Source organism: Mobula birostris, chromosome 12, assembly GCF_030028105.1.
Source record: "Mobula birostris isolate sMobBir1 chromosome 12, sMobBir1.hap1, whole genome shotgun sequence".
NCBI classification, from domain to species: Eukaryota; Metazoa; Chordata; class Chondrichthyes; order Myliobatiformes; family Myliobatidae; genus Mobula; species Mobula birostris.
In genome coordinates, this window is record NC_092381.1 from 114,637,186 (window position 1) to 114,660,518 (window position 23,333).

The 23,333-nt window shown below is 47.9% G+C and overlaps 1 protein-coding gene across 4 annotated transcripts in view; it reads right to left on the bottom strand.

Moving 5' to 3' along the window:
* LOC140206216 (transcription factor RelB-like) overlaps positions 1-19,511 on the bottom strand; it is a 74,034-nt gene extending 54,523 nt beyond the window's left edge. For 2 of the 4 annotated variants that reach the window (XM_072274538.1, XM_072274536.1), the window contains exon 1: positions 19,358-19,430. Coding sequence is in view for 1 of the 4 variants with exons in the window: in XM_072274535.1 (XP_072130636.1) it covers positions 19,358-19,406 (49 nt within the window). In the remaining 3 variants the exon portion in view is untranslated. Of the gene's footprint in view, positions 1-19,357 lie in introns of all 4 variants that reach the window. The other 2 variants (XM_072274535.1, XM_072274537.1) reach the window with 2 other exon arrangements.
* Between the last annotated feature and the right edge of the window lie 3,822 nt (positions 19,512-23,333).

Sequence of the window (23,333 nt, forward strand, 5' to 3'; positions counted from 1 at the left end):
GTCCTCAATGATGGATGCTGCCATTTTGAGGCATCGCTTCTCCTGGATACCGGGGAGGCTAGTACCCATGATGGAGCTGACAGAGTTTACAACTTTCCGCAGCTTTTTGTGATCCTGAGCAATGCCTCCCCCGCTCCCCCTTCCCTCACCAGACGGTGAATCAGCCAGCTAGAACGCTCTCCACGGCATATCTGTCAAAATTTGCAAGCGTCTTTGGTGACATACCAAATCTCCTCAAACTCCTAATCAAGTACAGCCTGCATTGCCGTTCAACACGAAGGGAGTCCAGAACTGGCACCCCTTCAGCTATCTGGGTCCCAGTGTTACCAGAGGGTCAGCGGTCCAGAGGGGGATGAAAGCAGGCAAGGATCTGTAGACAGGGACGAACAGCACAAACTTGGGGTGGCACATAGCATAGCACCTTACAGCGCCAGCAACGTGGGTTCAATACCCACCTTGGTCTGTATTTAGTTTTGTACATTCTCACTGTGACCACGTGGGTTTCCTCCGAGTGCTACAGTTTCCTCCCACATTCCAAAGACATACAGATTACGTTTAGTAAGCTGTGGGCATACTTTGTTGGTGCCGGAAACATGGCAACACTTGCAGGTTGTCTCCAGCGCACCCTCAGACAGTATTGGTCCTTGACACAAATGACACATTTCACTGTGTGTTCTGAAGTACATGATTCTTTAAGGTTGTTATAGACGGGAGTGGTAACGGGGACGAGCTCCCACTACCTAGTAAATGTTCCCAATAATGTGTGACTCAAATAGCCCCTAACAAGTAGGTTCCAGATGTGTCAGAAAGGACAGGGAGGGAGGCAAAAGAGGTGGGGGCATGGCACTGTTGATCAGAGACAGTGTCACGGCTGCAGAAAAGGAGGAAGTCATGGAGGGATTGTCTACAGAGTCTCTGTGGATGGAAGTTAGGAACAAACAGGAAGGGTCAATAACTCTACTGGGTGTTTTTTATAGACCTCCCAATGGTAACAGGGACATCGAGGAGCAGATAGAGAGACAGATTCTGGAAAGGTTTAAAAGTAACAGGGTCATTGTGGTGGGAGATATTAATTTCCCAAATATTGATTGACATCTTCCTAGAGAAAGGGGTTTTGATGGAGTGGAGTTTGTTAGGTTTCTTCAGGAAGGTTTTCAGACACAATATGTAGATAAGCCTACAAGAGGACAGGATTTGGTATTGGGAAGTGAACCTGGTCAGGTGTTAGATCTCTCGGTGGGAGAGCATTTTGAAGATAGTGATCATAATTCTGTCTCCCTTACCATAGCATTGGAGAGGGATAGGAACAGACAAGTTAGGAAAGTGTTTAATTGGAGTAAGGGGAAATATGAAGATATCAGGCAGGAACTTGGAACCATAAATTGGGAACAGATGTTCTCAGGGAAATGTACAGAAGAAATGTGGCAAATGTTCAGGGGATATTTGTGTGGAGTTCTGCATAAGTTTGTTCCAATGAGACAGGGAAAGGATGGTAGTGTACAGGAACTGTGGTGTACAAAGGCTGCTGTAAATCTGGTCAAGGAGAAAAGAAGAGCTTATGAAAGGTTCAAAAAACTTGGTAATGATAGAGATCTGGAAGATTATAAAGCTAGCAGGAAGGAGCTTAAAAAAGAAATTAGGAGAGCCAGAAGGGGCCATGAGAAGGCCTTGGCGGACAGGATTAAGGAAAACCCCAAGACATTCTACAGTTATGTGAAGAGCAAGAGGTTAAGATGTGAGAGAACAGGACCAAGTGTGACAGTGGAAAAGTGTGTATGGAACCGGAGGAGATAGGAGAGGTACTTAATGAGTACTTTGCTTCAGTATTCACTTTGGAAAAGGATCTTGGCGATTATAGGGATGACTTACAGCAGACTGAAATTCTTGAGAATGAAGATATTAAGAAAGAGGATGTGCTGGAGCTTTTGGAAAGCATCAAGTTGGATAAGTCACTGGGACTGGACGAGATGTACCCCAGGATACTGTGGGAGGTGAGGGAGGAGATTGCTGAGCCTCTGTCGATGATCTTTGTATCATCAATAGGGACGGGAGAGGTTCCAGAGGATTGGAGGGTTGCAGATGTTGTTCCATTATTATAGAAAGGGAGTAGAGATAGTCCAGGAAATTATAGACTAGTGAGTCTTACTTCAGTGGTTGGTAAGTTGATGGAGAAGATTCTGAGAGGCAGGATTTATGAACATTTGGAGAAACATAGTATGATTAGGAGCAGTTAGCATGGCTTTGCCTTATGAGCTTGATTGAATTTTTTGAGGATGTGACTAAACACATTGATGAAGGTAGAGCAGTAGATGTAGTGTATATGGATTTCAGCAAGCATTTGATAAGGTACCCCATGCAGGGCTTATTGAGAAAGTAAGGAGGCATGGGATCCAAGGGCACTTTGCTTTGTGGATCCAGAACTGGCTTACCCACAGAAGACAAAGAGTGGTTGTAGATGGGTCATATTCTGCATGGAGGTCGGTGACCAGTGGTGTGCCTCAGGGATCTGTTCTGGGACCCCTACTCTTTGTGATTTTTATAAATGACCTGGATGAGGAAGTGGAGGGATGGGTTAGTAAATTTGCTGATGACACAAAGGTTGGAGGTGTTGTGGATAGTGTGGAGGGCTGTCAGAGGTTACAGCGGGACATTGATAGGATGCAAAACTGGGCTGAGAAGTGGCAGATGGAGTTCAACCCAGAGAAGTGGGAGGTGGTTCATTTTGGTAGGTCAAATATGATGGCAGAATATAGTATTAATGGTAAGACTCTTGGCAGTGTGGAGGATCGGAGGGACCTTGGGGTCCGAGGCCATAGGACACTCAAAGCTGCTGAGCAGATTGACTCTGTGGTTAAGATGGCATACCGTGCATTGGCCTTCATCAATCGTGGGATTGAGTTTAGGAGCCAAGAAGTAATGTTGCAGCTGTATACAGTAGGACCCTGGTCAGACCCCACTTGGAGTACTGTGCTCAGTTCTGGTCACCTCACTACAGGAAGGATGTGGAAACCATAGAAAAGGTGCAGAGGAGATTTACAAGGATGTTGCCTGGATTGGAAAGCATGTCTTATGAGAATAAGTTGAGTGAACTCGGCCTTTTCTCCTTCGAGTGATTGAGGATGAGAGTTAACCTGATAGAGGTGTATAAGATGATGAGAGACATTGATCGTGTGAATAATCAGAGGCTTTTTCCCCAGGGCTGAAATGGCTAGTACAAGAGGGCACAGTTTTAAGGTGCTTGGAAGCAGGTACAGAGGAGACGTCAGGGGTAAGTTTTTTACGCAGAGAGTGGTGAGTGCGTGGAATGGGCTGCCGGCGACGGTGGTGGAGGCAGATACAATAGGGTCTTTTAAGAGACACCTGGATAGGTACATGGAGTTTAGAAAGATAGAGGGCAATGGGTAAGCCTAGGTAATTTCTCAGGTAAGGACATGTTCGGCACAGCTTTGTGGGCCGAAGGGCCTGTATTGTGCTGTAGGTTTTCTGTGTTTCTAACCAAGTCCAGCTCCTGGCCTTCGTGTGTAGCTTAGCTACTAAGCCCAGTAGAACCGTTTCTAGTGACAGGAGAAGGAGCAAAGGCGGGTTACTGGTGCCTTAGAACCAGTCACTTCAGGCAGATGGGGCTCATCAGCTGTAGTTGGCAGCTCACCTAGGAGAAGGAAAACTCTAATCTCAAACTTCCGCTGCCTTGCAGCTACATGGGGAAGGCTTCAGGAATAAGCCCCAAGGAAAAAATCCAGAGCTGGAGTCCCCAAGTCCTACATTGAATCAACACCGACTGACAATTCCAGAGACAGCACTGGTGCCAAACTGCATCGGTATCTGCCATTCCTTTGCATTCAGCAGATGAGTGGAGGGAGGGAGCTTGCTACATTGACCACAGTTTGCTCTCCATATTGTACTGCCCTGACCTGTGTATCTAGACAACTAGGCGCAACATCCTTGATTGACCCTGACTAATGGAGTCCTCAGGCATCTGACAAATAAAGCTAATCTTTCTCTTTCTCTCATTACTTAATGGGGGGATGGTGAAGGCTGGAAGGCATGTTATGGTAAGGGGATGAGCAAGTCAGTGCAATGCATCGTGGGAGAATCACAGCCAGGTTTCCAAGGATACTGGATAGAGGTGGAAGTAATTATGAGGGTTGTACACTGGGAGGAATGCAAAGCTTTCCCCAGCTAAAAGAGAGGGGAAAGGGGTTTAGAGGAGAGCAGAAAAAGGGTGTTTGTGGAACACGTTCCCTGAAGCAGTGTTGGAGGCAAAGGCTCATGCAATGTTCAGCAATTATGTGGAGCAGTGGAATCACACAGATGTAGGAAAAGTCCAAAGTTAGAGACGGAACGTCTGCGTGCCTGAGGCTCCAGGGCCAGCGGTGGCCTCTTCTGGGTTTGGTGATGCAAGAGCACAAAATATGGGTGGGCAAGCGTGAAAACAACTCATTTTGCTGTACATAAACACAACAGGTTCCGCAGATGCTGGAGATCCAGAGAAACGCACGCAAAATGCTGGAGGAACTCAGCAGATCAGGTAGCAGCTATCGAAAGGAATAAACTGTCGACATTTTGAGCTAAGTCCCTTCATCAGGACTGGAAAGGAAGGGAGCAGATGGCTCGACAAGAACACGAGAGATCCTGAAGATGCTGGAAATCCCAAGCAACACACACAAGATGCTGGGGAACTCAGCAGGTCAGGCAACATCTATGGAAAAAGAATACAGTCGACATTTCGGGCCAAAACCATTCAGCAGGACTGGAGAAAAAAAAAGAAGAGGAGTAGACTTAAAAGATGGGGGAGGGGAAAGAGATCCACTTAGTGATAGGTGAAACCTGGAATGTCGGGGTGGGGGATGAAGCAAAGAGCTGGGAAGTTGATTGGTGACATAAGGTGAGAGAGGGAACAGGGGCTGGGAAATGGAGAGGGAGGGGGTTGGGGGGCATAATGCTTCAACGTATATATGAGAAACAAATCTGAATCGGAGTCTGAGATGGGAGAAAATCTCTAGAGCAGGGGTTAATGGTATTGATCCATGGCATAGAGATGACTGCGGACCCCTGTGATAGACCCAAGTAGTTGATGGCAACTCAAGCATCCATTTTTTTTTGCAATGTTCTCAGTACTAGTCACAGTCATAGTCATACTTTATTGATCCCGGGGGAAATTGGTTTTCGTTACAGTTGCACCATAAATAATAAATAGTAATAGAAATAGAAATAGTAGTATTACTATTAGTAAATAGTAATAGTCATGGAAATAATAAATAGTAATAGAATAGTAATAGAACCATAAATAGTTAAATAGTAATATGTAAATTCTGCCAGTAAATTATGAAATAAGTCCAGGACCAGCCTATTGGCTCAGGGTGTCTGACCCTCCAAGGGAAGAGTTGTAAAGTTTGATGGCCACAGGCAGGAATGACTTCTTATGATGCTCTGTACTGCATCTCGGAGGAACGAGATGTCCCACTTTACCCTTCCCATTAACTCACCCTTCGAACTGGAATCACAGGAAGAAGACTAGAACACAAACAGTGAATGGAACCACTGCCTGCTACTTTCTCATTGGAAATTCACCCTTACAGTGTTTGCCGAGCTTGGCAATTAGCTTGCAGACGTTTCATCACCAGTTGAGGTGACATCCTTAGGGTGCAATTGTTGGTGTTTCCCTCTGGCAGTGCTCATGTTTATATAGGACCCCGTTCACTTGCCTTGGTCCTGACTGGCTACCCCTTCAGCTGACCTTTGAATTTTACTGGCTCACATTTCTTTGGTTCTAAGGGGTTCATAGATGGCATCTATTTCGATATGTTTGCTTACGGAGTTATCAGTAGAGAACACGCTTCTAAAAATTCTTGTGCCTGCTTCGTGTTTGCCTGTGTCAGAACCTCTGCTGTGTCCCATTAAAGTCGTGTCCTTCTCGGTCTTCATGTACTGAGATCAGCGACAGTGGATCATGTCTCCATACCTCCAATTTGTGTTCCTGAAAACAAGTTCAGAGTTTACATCCTGTCTAGTCGATGTAGTTTTTCTTGCAGTCTCCACAGGTGAACCTGTACACCACATTACTTTTGTCGGCTGTCTTCACTAGTATCTTGGTCCTTGAGACAAGCTTCCTTAAAGTCGCGGTGGGTTTGTGAGTGATTGTGGCCCTGAGGTTTGAGCAGTCAATTATATTCTTGACTAGACAACGGGGTGACCCATTGGGGCACCCTTTGAGAGAAGAGTAATGCAATCCAATGTGACCAGAATGAACATTAAATTTTCCTGAATGCTACTGGTATTGCTTTGCTTTGGAAACTGAAGTAGAAAACCTCAGTTTATTAAAGAAGAACGACGCTTAGCAAAGCAAATATAGTTGCTCCTCATTTAACGAAGGACACTTTTGATGGCATCATTTCTGGTTTATCTGCCACCCTTGTGCCTCTTGTTGTCATTCTGGAGACGTGCAGTCCTTTCATCCGCCATCTCTTCATCTCTTCTGCTGTTTGTTGTTTGTCTCTAATCCTGGAGATGCGCATGCCTCTCCTCCTCTGTCTCTTCTTCTCTCATCTTTTTTTGTCCTGACTCTTTGACCCTGGAGTCGTGCGGCCCTGGCCTAATCTGATTCTTGTTCTCTCCCTCTCCTTGCCGCTTCCCGACGACGTTTGGCGTCATCGCTTGACCATAATGTCCCCCTTCCCTTTCCACGTGGCATTATTAGGCCGACCATTTTTTTTTTAACCCTAATGCTGGATAGAAGATACGAAGCAGTAACACCAAAGGATGCTGATTATTCTTGATGATGTGGTTGGTGCTCTCCTAAATGGACGTAATATAGTCACCGCTGCCCTTTGACTGCAGCAAAGGGTTTTATAGTTGTCTTGAAGTACGTCATTACAATAAGATTTAATTATCTCTTATTATCCCTTTTGCTCCGGTAGGTGTCGCTGCTGAGGCTGGCCGTGCGCATGCGTCAGGCTGTCGCATCTCGATTTCTATGATGTTGGATTGGCTCTCAGGTTAAAAGGGAGCCAGTTGATTTTGGCGAATGAGCAATTTTATACGAATATATAACCCTGAACTTTGCCGGCATTCTGTAAGTTAGCGCATTTTAATTCAATTTAGCCAAAAAAGTGCTGCTGTAATGCACCGTTTGCACTAATTGGAGGTCACAATCAGACAAACAGACAGAGCATGAGAGTTTTAGTAGTATATAGAAGTAGGGCCTGAATAAATGCAAATATCTAATAAGCCAATCATGTGGCAGCAACCCAATGTGTAAAAGCTAGCACACATGGTCAAGAGGTTCAGTTGTTGTTCACACATCAGAATGGGGAAGAAATATGATCCAAGTGACTTTGACCATGAAATGATTGTTGGTGCCAGATGGGGTGGTTTGAGTATCTCAGAAACTAATGATCTTACTTTAAGGACTCTTTATCTTGTTATTTATTGTTACATTTGCATTTGCAGAGTTTGTTGTCTTCTGCAAACTGGCTGATCTTTCATTGATCCGGTTATAGTTACCAATCTATAAATTTGCTGAGTGTGCCCACAGGAAAATGAATCTCAGGGTTGTATATGGTGACTCTGATCATAAAGTTCATTTTGGAAATCGGCCTGGTAATATGGAGGTCAGAGCGCCGTGGCTAGGGGGAAATCACACAATGTCAACAAATAACACAGGTCCATTCAAAGTTCCAAGTAAACTTATTATCAGTTCCTATATACTCAGTGGGCACATCATTAGATGTTCTTCTGCACACCACTGTTGGAACTCATGATTATTTGAGTTACTGTCACCAGTTTGGACATTCTCCACTGACCTTTCATTGACAAAGAGTGTTTGCCCATAGAACTGCTGCTCATTGGATTTTTTGTTGTTTATCACAACATTCTCTGTAAACTCTAGAGACTGGTTGTGCATGAAAATTCCAAGGGGTTCAGCAGTTTCTGAGATACTCAAACCACCCCGTCTGGCACCAACAATTATTCCATGGTCAAAATCACTTAGATCACATTTCTTCCCCTTTCTGATGTTTGGTTTGAACAACAACTGAACCTCTTGACCATGTCTGCATGCTTTTATGCACTGAGTTGCTGCCACATTATTGGCTTATTAGATATTGCATTTACAAGCAAGTGTATAGGTGTACCTAATAAAGTGGCCACTAAGTGTATGTCACCATATACTACCTTGAGATTCATTCACAGTAGAACAGAGAAATACAATACAATTTGTGAAAAGCTACACACAAAGACCAAGAGACAACCGATGTGCAAAATAAGGCACACTGTGTGGAAGAGTAACATTTATTATACACACACACACACACACACACACACATGCAGTGGTGGAACGTGCTGCCAGGACTGGAGATAGAGAGGAAATAGTCCCAATTAGACAGTATACAAACTGAAATCCTTACTCTTCAGAGCTATCCACGAAACAAGAAACCCCAAAGAATGGATGACAGGAACATCAGGCCCCCAGAGACCCTCTCCCCCTCCCATGCACAAGCAGCAAAGCATCAACTCTCCCCCTACTTGTACCAGCAGAAGCTCCTTCATCTCCACCCCTCCCCCCGCCATCATGCGGCCAATAGTAAAGTCCCCAAAGTGACCTTGATCTAGAATCCATTCAAAACCCAGACAGGCAGATACATTCGATAGACTGATAGATGACAGAAAACTGGAGGGTTATGTGGGGAGGAAGGGTGAAAGCAGTCTTGGAGAAGGTACAAAGGGTCAGTGCAACATACTGGGACAATGCTTTCAGGATTAATGGAGAGTGGTTAAGATGCAGATATTGTGCACTTCAATTTGGGAAAAGTAAATGAAAACAGATACCTGGAAACAGGTATTTAACTTGTGGAGTGCCACATGGATCGGTTCTTGACCTTCTGCATGGCACTGAAGGAGGGCGCGCCGGAGGCTTGCCCAGTGAGGCACTGCAGGTGGAGCTGGGCAGCAGGGAAGGTGCAATCACTCTGATGGACATCTCCCAGACGCCAACAGGAGACGGAGGAACAGGTGTAGGCAGATTATGGAAAGTCGTAAAAGCAACAGAGTCGGGGACGACTTTAATGTTCCCAATATTCACCAGGACTCCTTTCACGCCAGAGGCCGAGAGGGGAATGATATGTCAGCAATATCTTGGAAAGCTTTAACAGGGTGTAGTCTGGATTAGGGAGCATGCTTTATGAGGATGCGTTGAGCGAGATAGGAGTTTTCTTCGGAGTGAAGGAGAATGAGAGGCGATGATAGACCTGCATCATACAAGAGGCACAAAGAGAGTGGACCGCCAGAGATTTTTCCCCTAGGGCAGAAATAGCTAATAAGTGGGGGTGTCATTTTAATCTGATTAGAAGGAAGTATAAAGGAGTGTCAGAGATACGTCCCTCCCTCTCCACCCCCCAACACACACAGAGTGGTAGAGGCAGGAAACGCACTGCTCAGGATGATGGTGGAGGTAGATACATTAGGGACATTCAGGAGATTCTCATAGCACATGGATGATATAAAAATGGAAGGTGATGTGTGAGGGAAGGATTTGATTGATATGGCTTAGAAGGTCAATACAACTCAATGGGTCAAAGGGCCTGTAAAATGCTGCACTGTGCTATGCTGTATGATTGGTGACCAGTGAGGAAGAGGGAGTGGAGAAGAACGAGGTGTGGCTAGCAACACCCTCTCACATTTCAGCAGCAATGATGCTTTGCTCTAAAAGGGTCCCAAGAGTCTAAAAATAACAGGGGTTATGTTATCCCTCGGGAATTAACCCGAGTTGAGAGGGACTGCCCGAGGCTGACCACAACGAAAAACTGAGAGACAGGGGGCAAGGATAACAAGCTTGTTCTAGACACAACACCATCCACAATCACAACTCTCCCCACCTTTCATGTGGGCTCACAATAATCACAGAATGACACTGCAATAGTCACACTGAGCCTGAGCTGGCAATCCTGCTGTACGCACTCCAGATCAACTCTCCCATCTTCCTAGTCCCTCTCGAAGGCCTTGACTAAAAGCTGCCACCACACACGAGGCAGCGGATTCCAGATGCTAAAGGTTTGCTTTCATTGTTACATTTACATTGGAAAATCAAAACACCCAATGAAATGTGCCGTCTGTGTCAATGACTAACACAGTCCAAGGACGTCCTTGGGGCAGCCTGCAAGTGTTGGCATGCTTCCAGAACCGACACAGCATGCCCACAACTCACTCACCCTAACCAGTGTATCTTTGGATTATGGGGAGACTGGAGCACCTGGGGGGAGTGCACGTGGTCACTGGGAGAGCATACAAGCTCCTTACAGACAACGTCAGGAATTGAACTGGGGTCGCTGGCACTAAGACATTACACTAACCACTACACTCTGCACCACCATTATTGGCATCAGGGAAAATAAACTCCTGGCCTCCAGTTTGGTTCATTCATTATGTGCTGTGTTACGTCCTGGTTTTCTCATGACCATGATTGTTCTTGGCAAATTTATCTGAAGAACTGGTTTGCCATTACCTTCTTCTGGGCAGTGTCTTTACAAGACAGGTGGCCCTAGCCATTATCAATACCCTCCAGAGATTGTCTGCCTGGTGTCAATGGTCACATAACCAGGGCTTGCGATATTTTCAGGCTGCTCAAACGACCATCCACCACCTGCTCCCGTGGCTTCATGTGAGCCTGATGGGACGGGAGGGGCTGGGTAGGTGTTTCACCTTGCCTTGCCTAGGGGTGCCCTGCAGACTAGTGCAGGGAAGGAGCACCTCACTCCTCCTTTGATGGAGGTGCATCTCCACCCAACACCCAACTCAGTGGTCGCTTAACTATATGGTGCCTCCCAGGCAAAAGTGTTAAGTCCACGCCTGAACTTTTGATGCGCCTACCGAAGGGAGGATCTCCCCTCAAAGCCCTTGAGCTCAGAACGGGATGATGACTGGGCAAGTTTAAAGCAGAGGTTTAGCAAGCAAGGACGTCACGGATTACAGGGGAACATAGGAGAATGGTGTGAGGGGAAAAATAACCCAGCCAAGGTGGAATGGCAGAGCCAACTCAGGACACAGCGGGGTACAGCACCGTACAAGCCCTTCGGCTAGTGAGGTTGTGTCAACCCTTTAACCCACTCCAACATCTAAGTCGCCCAGGTGTTCCCAACATGGGGTCCACGGTATAAGGTTGGGAACCCCCGATTCAGCTCTTCCCTCCCACATAACCCAGAGATTGTGCAGGTGCTGGCAATCCAGAGCATCACACACAAAGTGCTGGAGGAACTCAGCAGGTCAGGCAGCGTCTACGGAGAGGAATAGACAGTCGATGTTTTGAGCTGAGGCTCTTCTTCTGGACCTGTTGACTGCTTATTCCACTCCACAGATGCTGACTGCCCTGCTGAGTTCCTCCAGCAATTCATGTCAGTTACTCACATGTTGCACCACCTCCCCCCCATTTTTCTTTCATCCACGTGCCAAAAGGCCCAATTCCGTTTCTACATCTTAGACCATAAGGCCATTAGTGATATTAGCAGAATTAAATCATTAAGTCCATTGATGTTCCACCATTCCATCTTGGATGATTTATCATGTTTCTCAAAACCTATTCTCCTGCCTTCCCCTGTAACCTTTGACACCCCGAATAGTTAAGAACCTTTCAAACGTGAGGTGGTACCAAACCTTATTGGTGTGGTACAACATCGTGGGTGGAAAGACTGTCCCTGATCTGCACTGTTATGCTCAGAATGCACAGAAATACCTTTTGGTCAACAAGACAGACGAGCACTATCAAGCCTTTTGAGTCTGCACTCCATTCCATCACGGCTGATTTATCTTCCCTCTGAAACCCATTCTCCTGCCTTCTCTCCGCAACCTTTAACATCTGACTAATCAAGAACCTGTCAACCTCTGCCTTAAATATACCCAATGGCTTAGCCTCGCCAACCATCTGTGGCAATGAATTCACCACCACCTGGCTAAAGAAATTCCTCCTCATCTCCGTTCTAAAGGGACATCCTTCTTATGGTCTTATGACAGAACACAAGTGTCTCTGGTGGTTATTTATTATGTGACACACGGTGCTTTGGAATAGTTATTGATTAGTTTTAACTGCAAGGTGAGGCGTGCTACGTGGTGAGATGTTGGGTAGATCCCCATGGAAACCCAGCAGCAGTAGGGTCAACACAAGCCCAGAGCCCCCAGGCAAGATGTGCAAACCCTGCACAAAACTGCCCCACAGGTTCAGCCAGAGAGATGGGCCTTGTCACGCCTGGCTTCCCTCCAATGCCGATACGCAAGAGGGAGAGGAAGACATTGGCCTTGGCCTTGTTTCCTTCTATCCTTGTCTTTCTCAATGTGTTGGTGATACACTCACTTTGTGAAGCTTACCAAATAATTCTAGCCTTTATAACAGAGGCTAACTTTTAAAACCAGCGGGATAAGGGTTTGATGCAAGAGATTTGGCAGATGCTGGAAATCAAGAGCAACACAGAGAAGATGCTGAAGTACTGAGGTCAACGGGAGGATTCTTGGCAGTGATGAGGATCAGAGGGATCTATGATCTCCACAAAGTTGCAGTATAAGTTGACAGGGTGGTTAGGAAGGTGCATGATGTGTTGGCCTTCATTAGTCAGAGAACTGAGTTCAAGAGCCATGGGGTAGTGTCATAGAGCATAAAACTTTGCATAACCCACACTTGGAGTACTGCGTTCAGTTCTGGTCGCCTCATTATAAGAAGGATATGGAAGCTTTCGATAAGGTGCAGAGGAGACTTACCAGGATGTTGCTTGGATTAGAGAGCATGTCTTGTGAAGACAGGTAGAGCAAGCTGAGGCTTTCTTTTAGAGTGAAGGAGGATGAGAAGTGACTTGATAGTGGTGTACAAGATGATAAGAAGATAGAGATCAAAGAGCTGAGAGTCTCATAAATGTCCCTAATGTATCTGCTGGGTGGCGGGGTGAAGATGCATCTTTACCAAAGGAGGTGTAAGGCGCTCCTTCCCTCCGCTAGTCTGCAGGTCACATTCGGGCAAGGTGTAACACCTGCTTATCACCCCCCCCCCCCCCCCCCCCGATCAGGGTCACGTGAAGCCAAGGGTGCAGGTGGTGGATGGTCGTATGAGCAGCCGCCGGTGCAGATCACAAGTCCTGGTTATGTGACCACTGACACTTAGGCAGACAATCTCTGAAGAGTATTGATAATGGCCGGGGTCACCCATCTTGTAAAGATATTGCCCCGAAGGCAATGGCAGACCAAACCATTTCTGTCGAAAAATTTGCCCAGAACAATCATGGTCATATAGACCAGAATCACACACATCATACAACACAGAACATAATGCTTATGATTATGAATGTATCTGCCTCCAACCAACATTTACGGCAGTGTGTTCCACACCAAACGCTCAGTACAAAAAGTCTACTCTGACATCCCCCCCCCCCATTCTTTCCTCTAAACACCTTGTGCCCCCTCATATGAGCCATTTCTGCCCTGGGGAAAAGCCTCTCGCCGCCCACCTGATTGATGCCTCTTTCTTACAGCAATAGGAAATCCTAATCATAGCAGAACTAACAGGAGTAGCTCAAGGAGTGACAGAAAGAACAGAACAGTGTTGGTGTATCAAGTTTGTAATATCAACACTGTTTCCCTCTCAATCTTGCTGATTACTTCCTGTGCTTTGTTTTTATTTCGGATTGTATTACGTACCAGTGACATTGCTCAGCTCAAAACTCAGAAGTTCAAAGTAAATTTATCAGAGTACACATATATGTCACTATACACAAACCTGAGATTCATTTTCCTGAGGCATTCACAGTAAATACAAAGGAACACGATAGTATCAAAGAAAAACTGCACACAAGATGGACAAATATCCAAAGTACAAAAGACAACAAATTGTGCAAAATATGAAAAAAGCATTAAATGTGGAGAACACGAGATGAAGAGTCCATTGAAGTGAGTCTGTAGGTTGTGGGAACAGTTCAGTTTTGTGGTGAGTGAAGTTATCTACACTGGCTTGGGCTCCTGGTGGCTGAGAGATAATAACTGTTCCTGAACCTGATGGTGTGAATCCTGAGATTCCTGTACATCATTCCAGAGGTCCATGAGTCAGTCCTCAGAGGATCAGAGGTAGAGAGAATCAGCAACTTTAAATTCCTCTGTGTTATTATTTCAGAGGACCTGACCTTGACCCAACACTTAAGTGCAATTACACAGAATGCACAGGAGTGACTCTACTTCCTTAGGAGCATGCAGAGAATTTACACATCTAAAAGTTTGACAAACTTCTATAGATGAGTGGTGGAGAGTATATTGACAGGCTGCATCACAGCCTGGTATGGAAACACCGATGCCCTTGAATAGAAAATGCTACAAAATAGTTGATACGGCCCAGTCCATCACAGGTAAAGCTCTCCCTTCCATTGAGCACATCTACATGGAGTGTTGTCATCAAGGATCCCAACCACCCAGGCCATACTCTGTCTCGCTGCTGCCACTAGGAAGAAGGTACAGGAGCCTCAGGTCCCACACCACCAGGTTCAGGAACAGTTATTACCCACAACCGTCAGGCTCCTGAACCAGTGTGGATAACTTCACTCACCACAATGAGCCTCAGGTCCCACACCACCAGGTTCAGGAACAGTTATTACCCCACAACCATCAGGCTCCTGAACCAGTGTGGGTAACTTCACTCACCCCACCATTGAAACGTACCCACAACCTGAAGGCTCACTTTCAAGGACAGTTCAGCTCATGTTCTTGATATTCATTGCTTATTTATTTTTATTTCTTTCCTTTTGTATCTGAAGTTTGTCTTCTGCACACTGGCTGAGCGTCTGAGTTGGAGCAGTCGTTCATTGATTCTATTGTAGATTTATTGAGTATGCCTGCAAGAAAATCAATCTCAGGATTTACGTATTATTATTATTTCTGTCTTTTTATATTTGCACAGCTTGTTGCCTTTTGCACACTGTTTAGGGTGAGTGAAGTTATCCCCTCTGGTTCAGGAGCCTGATAGTCGAGGGGTAATAACTGTTCCTGAACCTTGTGGTGTGGGTCCTGAGGTTCCTGTACCTTCTTCCTGATGGCAGCAGTGAGAAGACAGCATTGGCTTGCACATGCATTGCATTCAAATTACACTCTTGTAGTATTTTATTACAGAAACCAACTTTTAAAAACAGGCCTTGATGTGGTTAGATCTATCCAACTGACCCACCTACTCATCAACAGGTACAGTGATTCCGGATCAGCTGAATTGATTTACTGAGACACAGTGAGGACAGTGAGACACTCTTGGCCTTCGAGCCACGCTGCCCAGCAACCCCCCGATTTAACGCTAGCTTAATCGTGGGACAATTTACAACGACCCACTGGTAGGTCTTTGGACATTGGGAAGAAACCCACGTGGTGATGGGGAGAACTTACAAACTCTTTCCAGGCAATGCCAGCACTGTACTGCGTTGTGTTGGCCACCATAATACGGTGCCGCCCCACCGCACATACATCCAAACAGTGCTCGTGTCAAGAACCAACACAGTCCGAAGATTGTCCTGAGGGCAGCCCACAAGTATCGCCACAGTTTCAGCACCAACACAGCATGCCCACGACTTACTAACCCTAACCCACAACACCAGGAAGAAACCCACACACCACGGGGTCACGGGAGAACATCCAAACTCCTCAAAGGCTGGATCAGAATCCCGATCGGTGATCACTGGGCTCCCTAACCGCTACGCCACCGTGACGCCCCTCCGTCAGGGCAGGTCTCCCAACCCTTTTTAATGCCATGGACACCTACCACAGAACCCAGGACATGAAGCCCTGCATGACAGCAAGGCTTACAATCAACAACAGTGGCAAGTCATAGCTGAAGCAGAGACTAGGAGTGATGCCTGGGTCCGTTTAAACATGAACAGGAAATGCCTGACCCAATCCAGTAATCACACCACACCTCACGTTCAACTTGCTCACAGCAGACGATGGCTGTAGTCTTAATGCAGAAGGATAGGAGGGAGCTTCTGCAGATACTGAGGACTTGGACCGGGACTGGAAAGGAAGGGAGCGGAAGCCAGGATAAAAAGCTGGGGTGGCGACGGAGTACAAACTGCCATGCGACAGGTGACATCAGGAGAGAGAGGGAAGGTGGGTGGGCTGGGGCTGAGTGAAGTAAGAAGCTGGGAGTTGACAGGTAGAAGGGGGAAGGGGCTAAAGACAGAATCTGACAGGAAAGGACGGAAGAACGTCAGTAAGATCCTGGGGAACCTTTGCCTCCTGCCTTTTCCCGGTCTCCCAGCTCAGGAGCAGCAGCTGTCCTGGACAAAATCAAATGACTCAAACTGTGAAGACATTGGTTGCCAAGGCAACGGCAGGCTCGGGTAGCTTCCTCCCCTCCCCTGAGGGAGCCTGCGCGTGGCCATCGCTCAAAAATCCTCAGGTAGAATTTACAAGAGCAGAGCGCAGGCCATTCGCCCATCACATCTGGGATGGCCACGATACCACATGTGGGATGCTTGAGCAGCTGAAGGAACTCAACGGGTCAGGCAGCATGCAGTCGGCATCATAACACAGGACAGGCCCTTCGGCCCACAATGTTGTGCCAACCTTTTAACCTATTCCAAGATCAATCTAACCCTCCCCTCCATTTTTCTGTCATCCATGTGCCTATCTTAAATATCCCTAATGTATCTGGCAATACCAGCACCCCAGCAGTGCATTCCATGCACCCACCCCTTTCCGTGTAGACATCCCCTTCCCCCCCAATACTTCTCTCCAGTCACCTTAAAATTATGCCCCTCCTATCAGCCATTTGCACCCTGGGGAAAAGTCTCTGGCTGTCCACTCGATCGGTGTTTCTTATCATCTGGTGCACCTTTATCAAGTCACTTCTCATCCTCATTCACTCCAAAGAGAAAAGCCCCAGCTCATTCAACCTATCCTCATAAGATACGACCTCCAATCCCAGCAGCATCCTGGTAAGTCTCCTCTGCACCTTCTCTAAATGCTTCTACATCCTTCCTATAATGAAACAACCAGAACCGAACACAGAACTGAATGCTGAATTGAATACTCCCAAGCAACACACACAAACTGCTGGAGGAACTCAGCGGGTCAGACAGTGTCGATGGTCAGAGTAACACACACAAAATGCTGGAGGAACTCAGCAGGTCAGACAGTGTCGATGGTCAGAGTAACACACACAAAATGCTGGAGGAACTCAGCAGGTCAGACAGTGTCGATGGTCAGAGTAACACACACAAAATGCTGGAGGAACTCAGCAGGTCAGACAGTGTCGATGGTCAGAGTAACACACACAAAATGCTGGAGGAACTCAGCGGGTCAGACAGTGTCGATGGTCAGAGTAACACACACAAAATGCTGGAGGAACTCAGCGGGTCAGACAGTGTCGATGGTCAGAGTAACACACACAAAATGCTGGAGGAACTCAGCGGGTCAGACAGTGTCGATGGTCAGAGTAACACACACAAAATGCTGGAGGAACTCAGCGGGTCAGACAGTGTCGATGGTCAGAGTAACACACACAAAATGCTGGAGGAACTCAGCGGGTCAGACAGTGTCGATGGTCAGAGTAACACACACAAAATGCTGGAGGAACTCAGCAGGTCAGACAGTGTCGATGGTCAGAGTAACACACACAAAATGCTGGAGGAACTCAGCGGGTCAGACAGTGTCGATGGCCAGAGTAACACACACAAAATGCTGGAGGAACTCAGCAGGTCAGACATTGTCTGAGGTCAGAACAACACACACAAAATGCTGGAGGAACTCAGCGGGTCAGACAGTGTCGATGGTCAGAGTAACACACACAAAATGCTGGAGGAACTCAGCAGGTCAGACAGTGTCGATAGTCAGAGTAACACACACAAAATGCCGGAGGAACTCAGCACGTCAGGCAGCGACTATAGAAAAGAATAAACAGTCGATGATTTGGACAGAGACCCTTCTTCAGGACTGGAAAGGAAGTGGGAAGATGCCAGAATAAAAAAAGTGGGATGTGGAGGGGAAGGAGGCTATCTTGAAGGTGAAAGGTGAAGCCAGGTGGGCATGAAGAATAAAGGGCTGGAGAGGAAGGAGTCTGATAGGAGAGGAGAGTGGACCATAGGAGAGGGGGAAGGAGGAGGGGTCCCAGGGGGAAGTAATAGGCAGTTGAGAAAAAAATGAAAGCTCAGAGTGGGGAATAGAGGACGGGGTGGGGTGGGGGGATTTGTTTACTGGAATGTATACTACAAAATACTCCAAGCTATTTCAGGCCCACACCCCTCCCAAAACAATTTGCCTCACACATCTTTAAATTTATCTGCTCTCAGATCTATAAATACAAGCATCCACTTTGGTTTTTGTTAGAGTTAGGGAAGCCTCCAGCACTGCAGATCCCCAGCAACACCTTCCATGCCGTCCCACGCCTCACTGTTATGAAGCACTCTGCGTTTCTCATTGAGGTTACAAGGCCTGTTTCAGGGGTTTGAAAGCGGCAGACCCCCATCCGCTCCCTCTCTCACCCCCATACGGGTACAGAGTTTGGGGGAAGACTGTCAGTTAGTCACAGGCGCAGGAGGAACAGAGAGAAAGGCAGACAGTCAAGGAGGAAAGAGGGTAGGACGCGAGGAAGGCTGGTAGGATGTATTCAGACAGACGGGGATGAGCTTAAACCAGCAGGGGAGAGGTGTCACGGGGCTAGACTGTAACAAGGGGCGAAGGCGGGATGGGCACGAATAAAGGCGGAAAACTGGGAAAGGAGGCGCGGGTGATACGGGCAGACGGCCAGGAGCAGAAGGAGATGAGCTATACAGGGAGGGGAGGGGAGGGGAGGGGAGGGGAGGGGAGGGGGAAGATGATCTGACACTGGGAGGCGGCCCGGGAGGGGGAGAAGAGATGATCTGACACTGGGAGGCGGGAGGGGAGGGGGAGATGATCTGACACTGGGAGGCGGCCCGGGTGGGAGGTGGGTGGTGGTGAACTGACACCGGGAGTCGGCCCAGGAGGTGGGGAGATGATCTGACACTGGGAGGCTGGAGGGGAGGGTGGGGGGAGATGATCTGACACTAGGAGGCGGCCCGGGCGGGAGGTGGGTGGTGGTGAACTGACACTGGGAGGCGGCCCGGTGGGGGGGGGGGGGTGTGACCGATAACTGGACACACTTACAGTCGTCAGGGGTAAAGGGCTGGGCAGGCGAGTGACGCGTCGGAAGGTGGTTGGGTGACCACGACATCGAGCGAGAGGGCCGGGAGGCTGGGGAGGGGGGTAGGTCGGTGCGTGACCGTATGACAAGGAGGGAAACGGGCAGCCCTGGGCGACACACACACAGGGAGTGAAGGACGCACATGTAGCGGGGACACTCAGACGGGGTGTGGGGCTCGGGATTTCGGCTGCCACCCACCTGAGGGGCAGGGGGGCCCCGGGAGCTGCTCCTGCTCTCTGCTCTTCATACCGCCGCTGTCTCCCCAGCTCGCCACTGCGTCTCCCCCACCGTGCTCAGTTCCTTTTTTTTGATACTTTGCTGGAAATTCCCAGCCGAGGCGCGCGCGCTGATTGGCCGCCAGGCGGGGGAATCCCCTGCGCCGAGCACGTGACACAGTCCGGGGTGACGCAGTTGCCAGCGCGGCCGGCAGAAATCCCGGACAAGACTCTCTGCCTCCCCAACTCGAAACGGACCAGATTAAACCAAAACCCAAACTGGATTCTAAACAGAAAATAAAATCAAACATTCGTGATCCCGGTGCAACGTCGGCGGTTCCTTTCTTCCCTTAACTCGCCGAACTTCTCCAGCACAATGTGCGTTGATACCAAACCTGAAATTAAATCAAAATGCTTCAGTGGTTGCATTTAATATCGGAGAATGTTTACAGTATACACCCTGCAATTCCTACTCTTCACAGACATCCACCAGACAAAATCCGAAGAATGAATTACCGAAAACGTCAGAACCCCAAAGTCCCCCACCCCTTCTCACCCATAAGCAACAGCAAAGCATCAATCCTACCCCTCCTCCCCCCGTTCGAGCAGAAAGCATCATTCCTCCCCCACCCACCATGCAAGCAGACCAGAGGGGAGGGAGAGAGAGAGAGAGACTCAGCCTCTGACAGATACCTGCTGTCTTGACGTTTCACTGTCCCGCGATGTTTCAGTTGGCGACATCGGCGAGGAATCGGTTTGTCCACAGGGCCGCTCTTCAGGGGTGCAGCTGGAGACGTCAAAACGCCAGGCCGCTCCGCATGTTCTGAGAGTGCAAACCCGCTGTCCGCGAGGAACAGCAGTCCGAGCTGCAACTGGACGTCACAGACCGCGACAGAACCCCGGCCACCTTGAAAAGAAAGAAAACCAGATATGACATTAAACTGTTCTGTGGACGAACAGTAAGAAGTCACCCAGGTCCACAGGGAAGACTGTGGAAGCTGGAATATGGGGTTAGAAATGATCGTTGGAGGAACTCAGCAGGTCGAGCAGCATCAGTGAGAAAATGCTGGAATCACCCAGCAGATGAGGCAACATCTTTGCCAAAGCCTTTGCCTTCTTAGACGCTTGAGGAAATCCAGCATGCAACTCTGTCAAATTCCTACAGTTGCACATGAAGAAGGTGGCCAGCAAACAACACAACCAAAGGCAGTCCACCAAACTACTGCTTTTGCTTCTTCTTTCAAAAATTATTCTGCTGTTATTGGAACATGCAATTTACATTGGAATGGTGATTTCTTGGGAGGATTGAGGAATCTGGCACCTTGCTGTCTGTGAGGGAGCTTGGTGAATTTTGAGACAGAGTGTTTTGTCTGGAGGCCAACAAGCTGGAGTCAGGGCGTGAGCCTATTTCTCACTGATCTCGTCGTTCATTGTCCATTCATAAATCTGATGCCAGGGGCAATAAACTAAATACAACCAATTTATTACTGACAGTGCAAAGGCAATGGACAGGAGCTCAAGAAATTTTGATCGGTCCTGAAGAAGAGCTTCGGCCAATACGCCGACTGTCCAGTCCCCTGTATAGATGCCGCCTGACTGGCTGGATTCCTCTGGTAATACATGGGAGATGGATTTCTAGATAACATTGTTGTCCCTGCAGGCAACGGGCTACTTTACAGCTGGTTTTGAAATTACTACACAAGAGATTCTACAGATGTTGGAAATCTGGATCTCTCTCTCTCTTTCTTTTGCCTGTTTTGCATGCTGGAGTTTAGGGCAGCAACGAAGATCTTCCACCTCTGGAGGTGTTCAGGGCTTCATCTGGGTTTTCGCCTCTGTCAGTCACACAAGTCCCGGGCGGAGACTCAGGAATACCGTCACACTCAGTTATAGAAGAATGCTTCATTGCTGTTTCCGAAACAGTTTTGTTTTACCAGTCAGGGTCGTCAGCCCTGAGCTGAACTCCCGAACCTGGAGGACCGGTGTCTGCAGGAGGTACCGAAGCCTGAAGCCCCCCACCACCAAGTTCAGGAACAGCTGCTTCCCTTGAACCGCCAGGTTCTTCTCCAACCGGCATGACCTTAAGGCTACTTCAGTACAAAACGCCATGGACCACTTCTTGCCCTGACATTGATTCACCTCGGTTTTCCTTTCTGAGCACGCATATCTCGATTTGCCTTTTTCCTGTCTCTAATTATGCAGTAGTTGCTGAATTATGGTTGGGAAAAGGGGAAGGGAGAGGGGAGGGAGCAGGAAGCACCAGAGAGACATTTTGTAATGATCGATTGTTTGGAATTAAATGACCCTGCCTGGTGTCTCAGGGCCAGCTGTGTCTACACCCACACCACCCTTTCCTCTTGCCCTGGCACTCCCTCTCTGCCACCTGTCCCACGCCCTACCCACGGCCCTCCACCATTCCCAACGTCCTTCGCACCCACCAGATTTACAAACTCACTCTCCGCTGCACATTGACAAATACAGTACTGTGCAAAAGTCTTAGGCACTCTAGCTATACGTATAAAATTTCATCAATAAACAACTGAATGCAAAATAAATACAGTTACTGAGAAAGCGCAGACATAAGATGGAAAGGTCAAGTCTATCTTGTTGTAAAGAGATCTATTCTATAGTCTTATAACATAGAAGATGCTTGGCTGAACCTACGTGCCTGAGATGCTGCTACAAGCAAACGTCATTATACCTGTACCCTACTATATGTCAAAGTTCAAAGTACATTTATTATCTAAGCAAGTATACTCAAAACAACCGTAAGATTTGTCTCCTTGCAGGCAGCCACAAACCAACGAAACACAATAGGACCCCTTTAAAGATAAAAACCTGAGAAACAAGACCATCAAACGCCCCATGTGTTTGAAAAAAAGAATACCTTGTACAACAATAAAAAAATAAACAAATAACATTAACCGCAGATCCCAGAAATTGAGTCCACAGCCTCAGAGCCACTGAGACAAGTGAAGTGGGTCCAGGAGCAGGATGTTCGCAGATCACAGCCACGGAGTCAGTTCAGCGCTGTGCGATGGTCGCAGATCACAGTGCGGATTCAGTTCAGCGCTGTGCGATGGTCATAGATCACAGTGGGGAGTCAGTTCAGTGCTGTGCGATGGTCATCGATCACAGTGCGGAGTCAGTTCAGCGCTGTGCAATGGTTGTAGATCACAGTACGGAGTCAGTTCAGCGCTGTGCGATGTATGTAGATCACAGTGTGTAGTCAGTTCAGCGCTGTGCGATGGTTGTAGATCACAGTGCGGAGTAAGTTCAGTGCTGTACGATGGCTGTAGATCACAGTGGGGAGTCAGTTCAGCCCTGTGCGATGGTCATCGATCACATTGCGGAGTCAGTTCAGCGCTGTGCGATGGTCGTAGATCACAGCCGCAGAGTCAGTTCAGTGCTGTGCGATGCTTGCAGATCACAGTGTGGAGTCAGTTCAGCGCTGTGCGATGGTTGTAGACCACAGCCTCAGAGTCAGTTCAGCGCTGTGCGATGGTTGTAGACCACAGCCTCAGAGTCAGTTCAGCGCTGTGCGATGGTCATAGATCACAGTGCGGAGTCAGTTCAGCGTTGTGCGATGGTCGTAGATCACAGTGGGGAGTCAGTTCAGCGCTGTGCGATGGTTGTAGATCACAGTGTGTAGTCAGTTCAGCGCTGTGCGATGGTCGCAGATCACAGTGCGGATTCAGTTCAGCGCTGTGCGATGGTCATCGATCACAGTGCGGAGTCAGTTCAGCGCTGTGCGATGTATGTAGATCACAGTGTGTAGTCAGTTCAGCGCTGTGCGATGGTTGTAGATCACAGTGCAGAGTCAGTTCAGCACTGTGTGATGGTCACAGAGCGGAGTCAGTTCAGCGCTATACAATGGTCGCAGATCACAGTGCAGAGTCAGTTCAGCGCTGTGCGATGGCCGTAGATCACAGTGTGTAGTCAGTTCAGCGCTGTGCAAT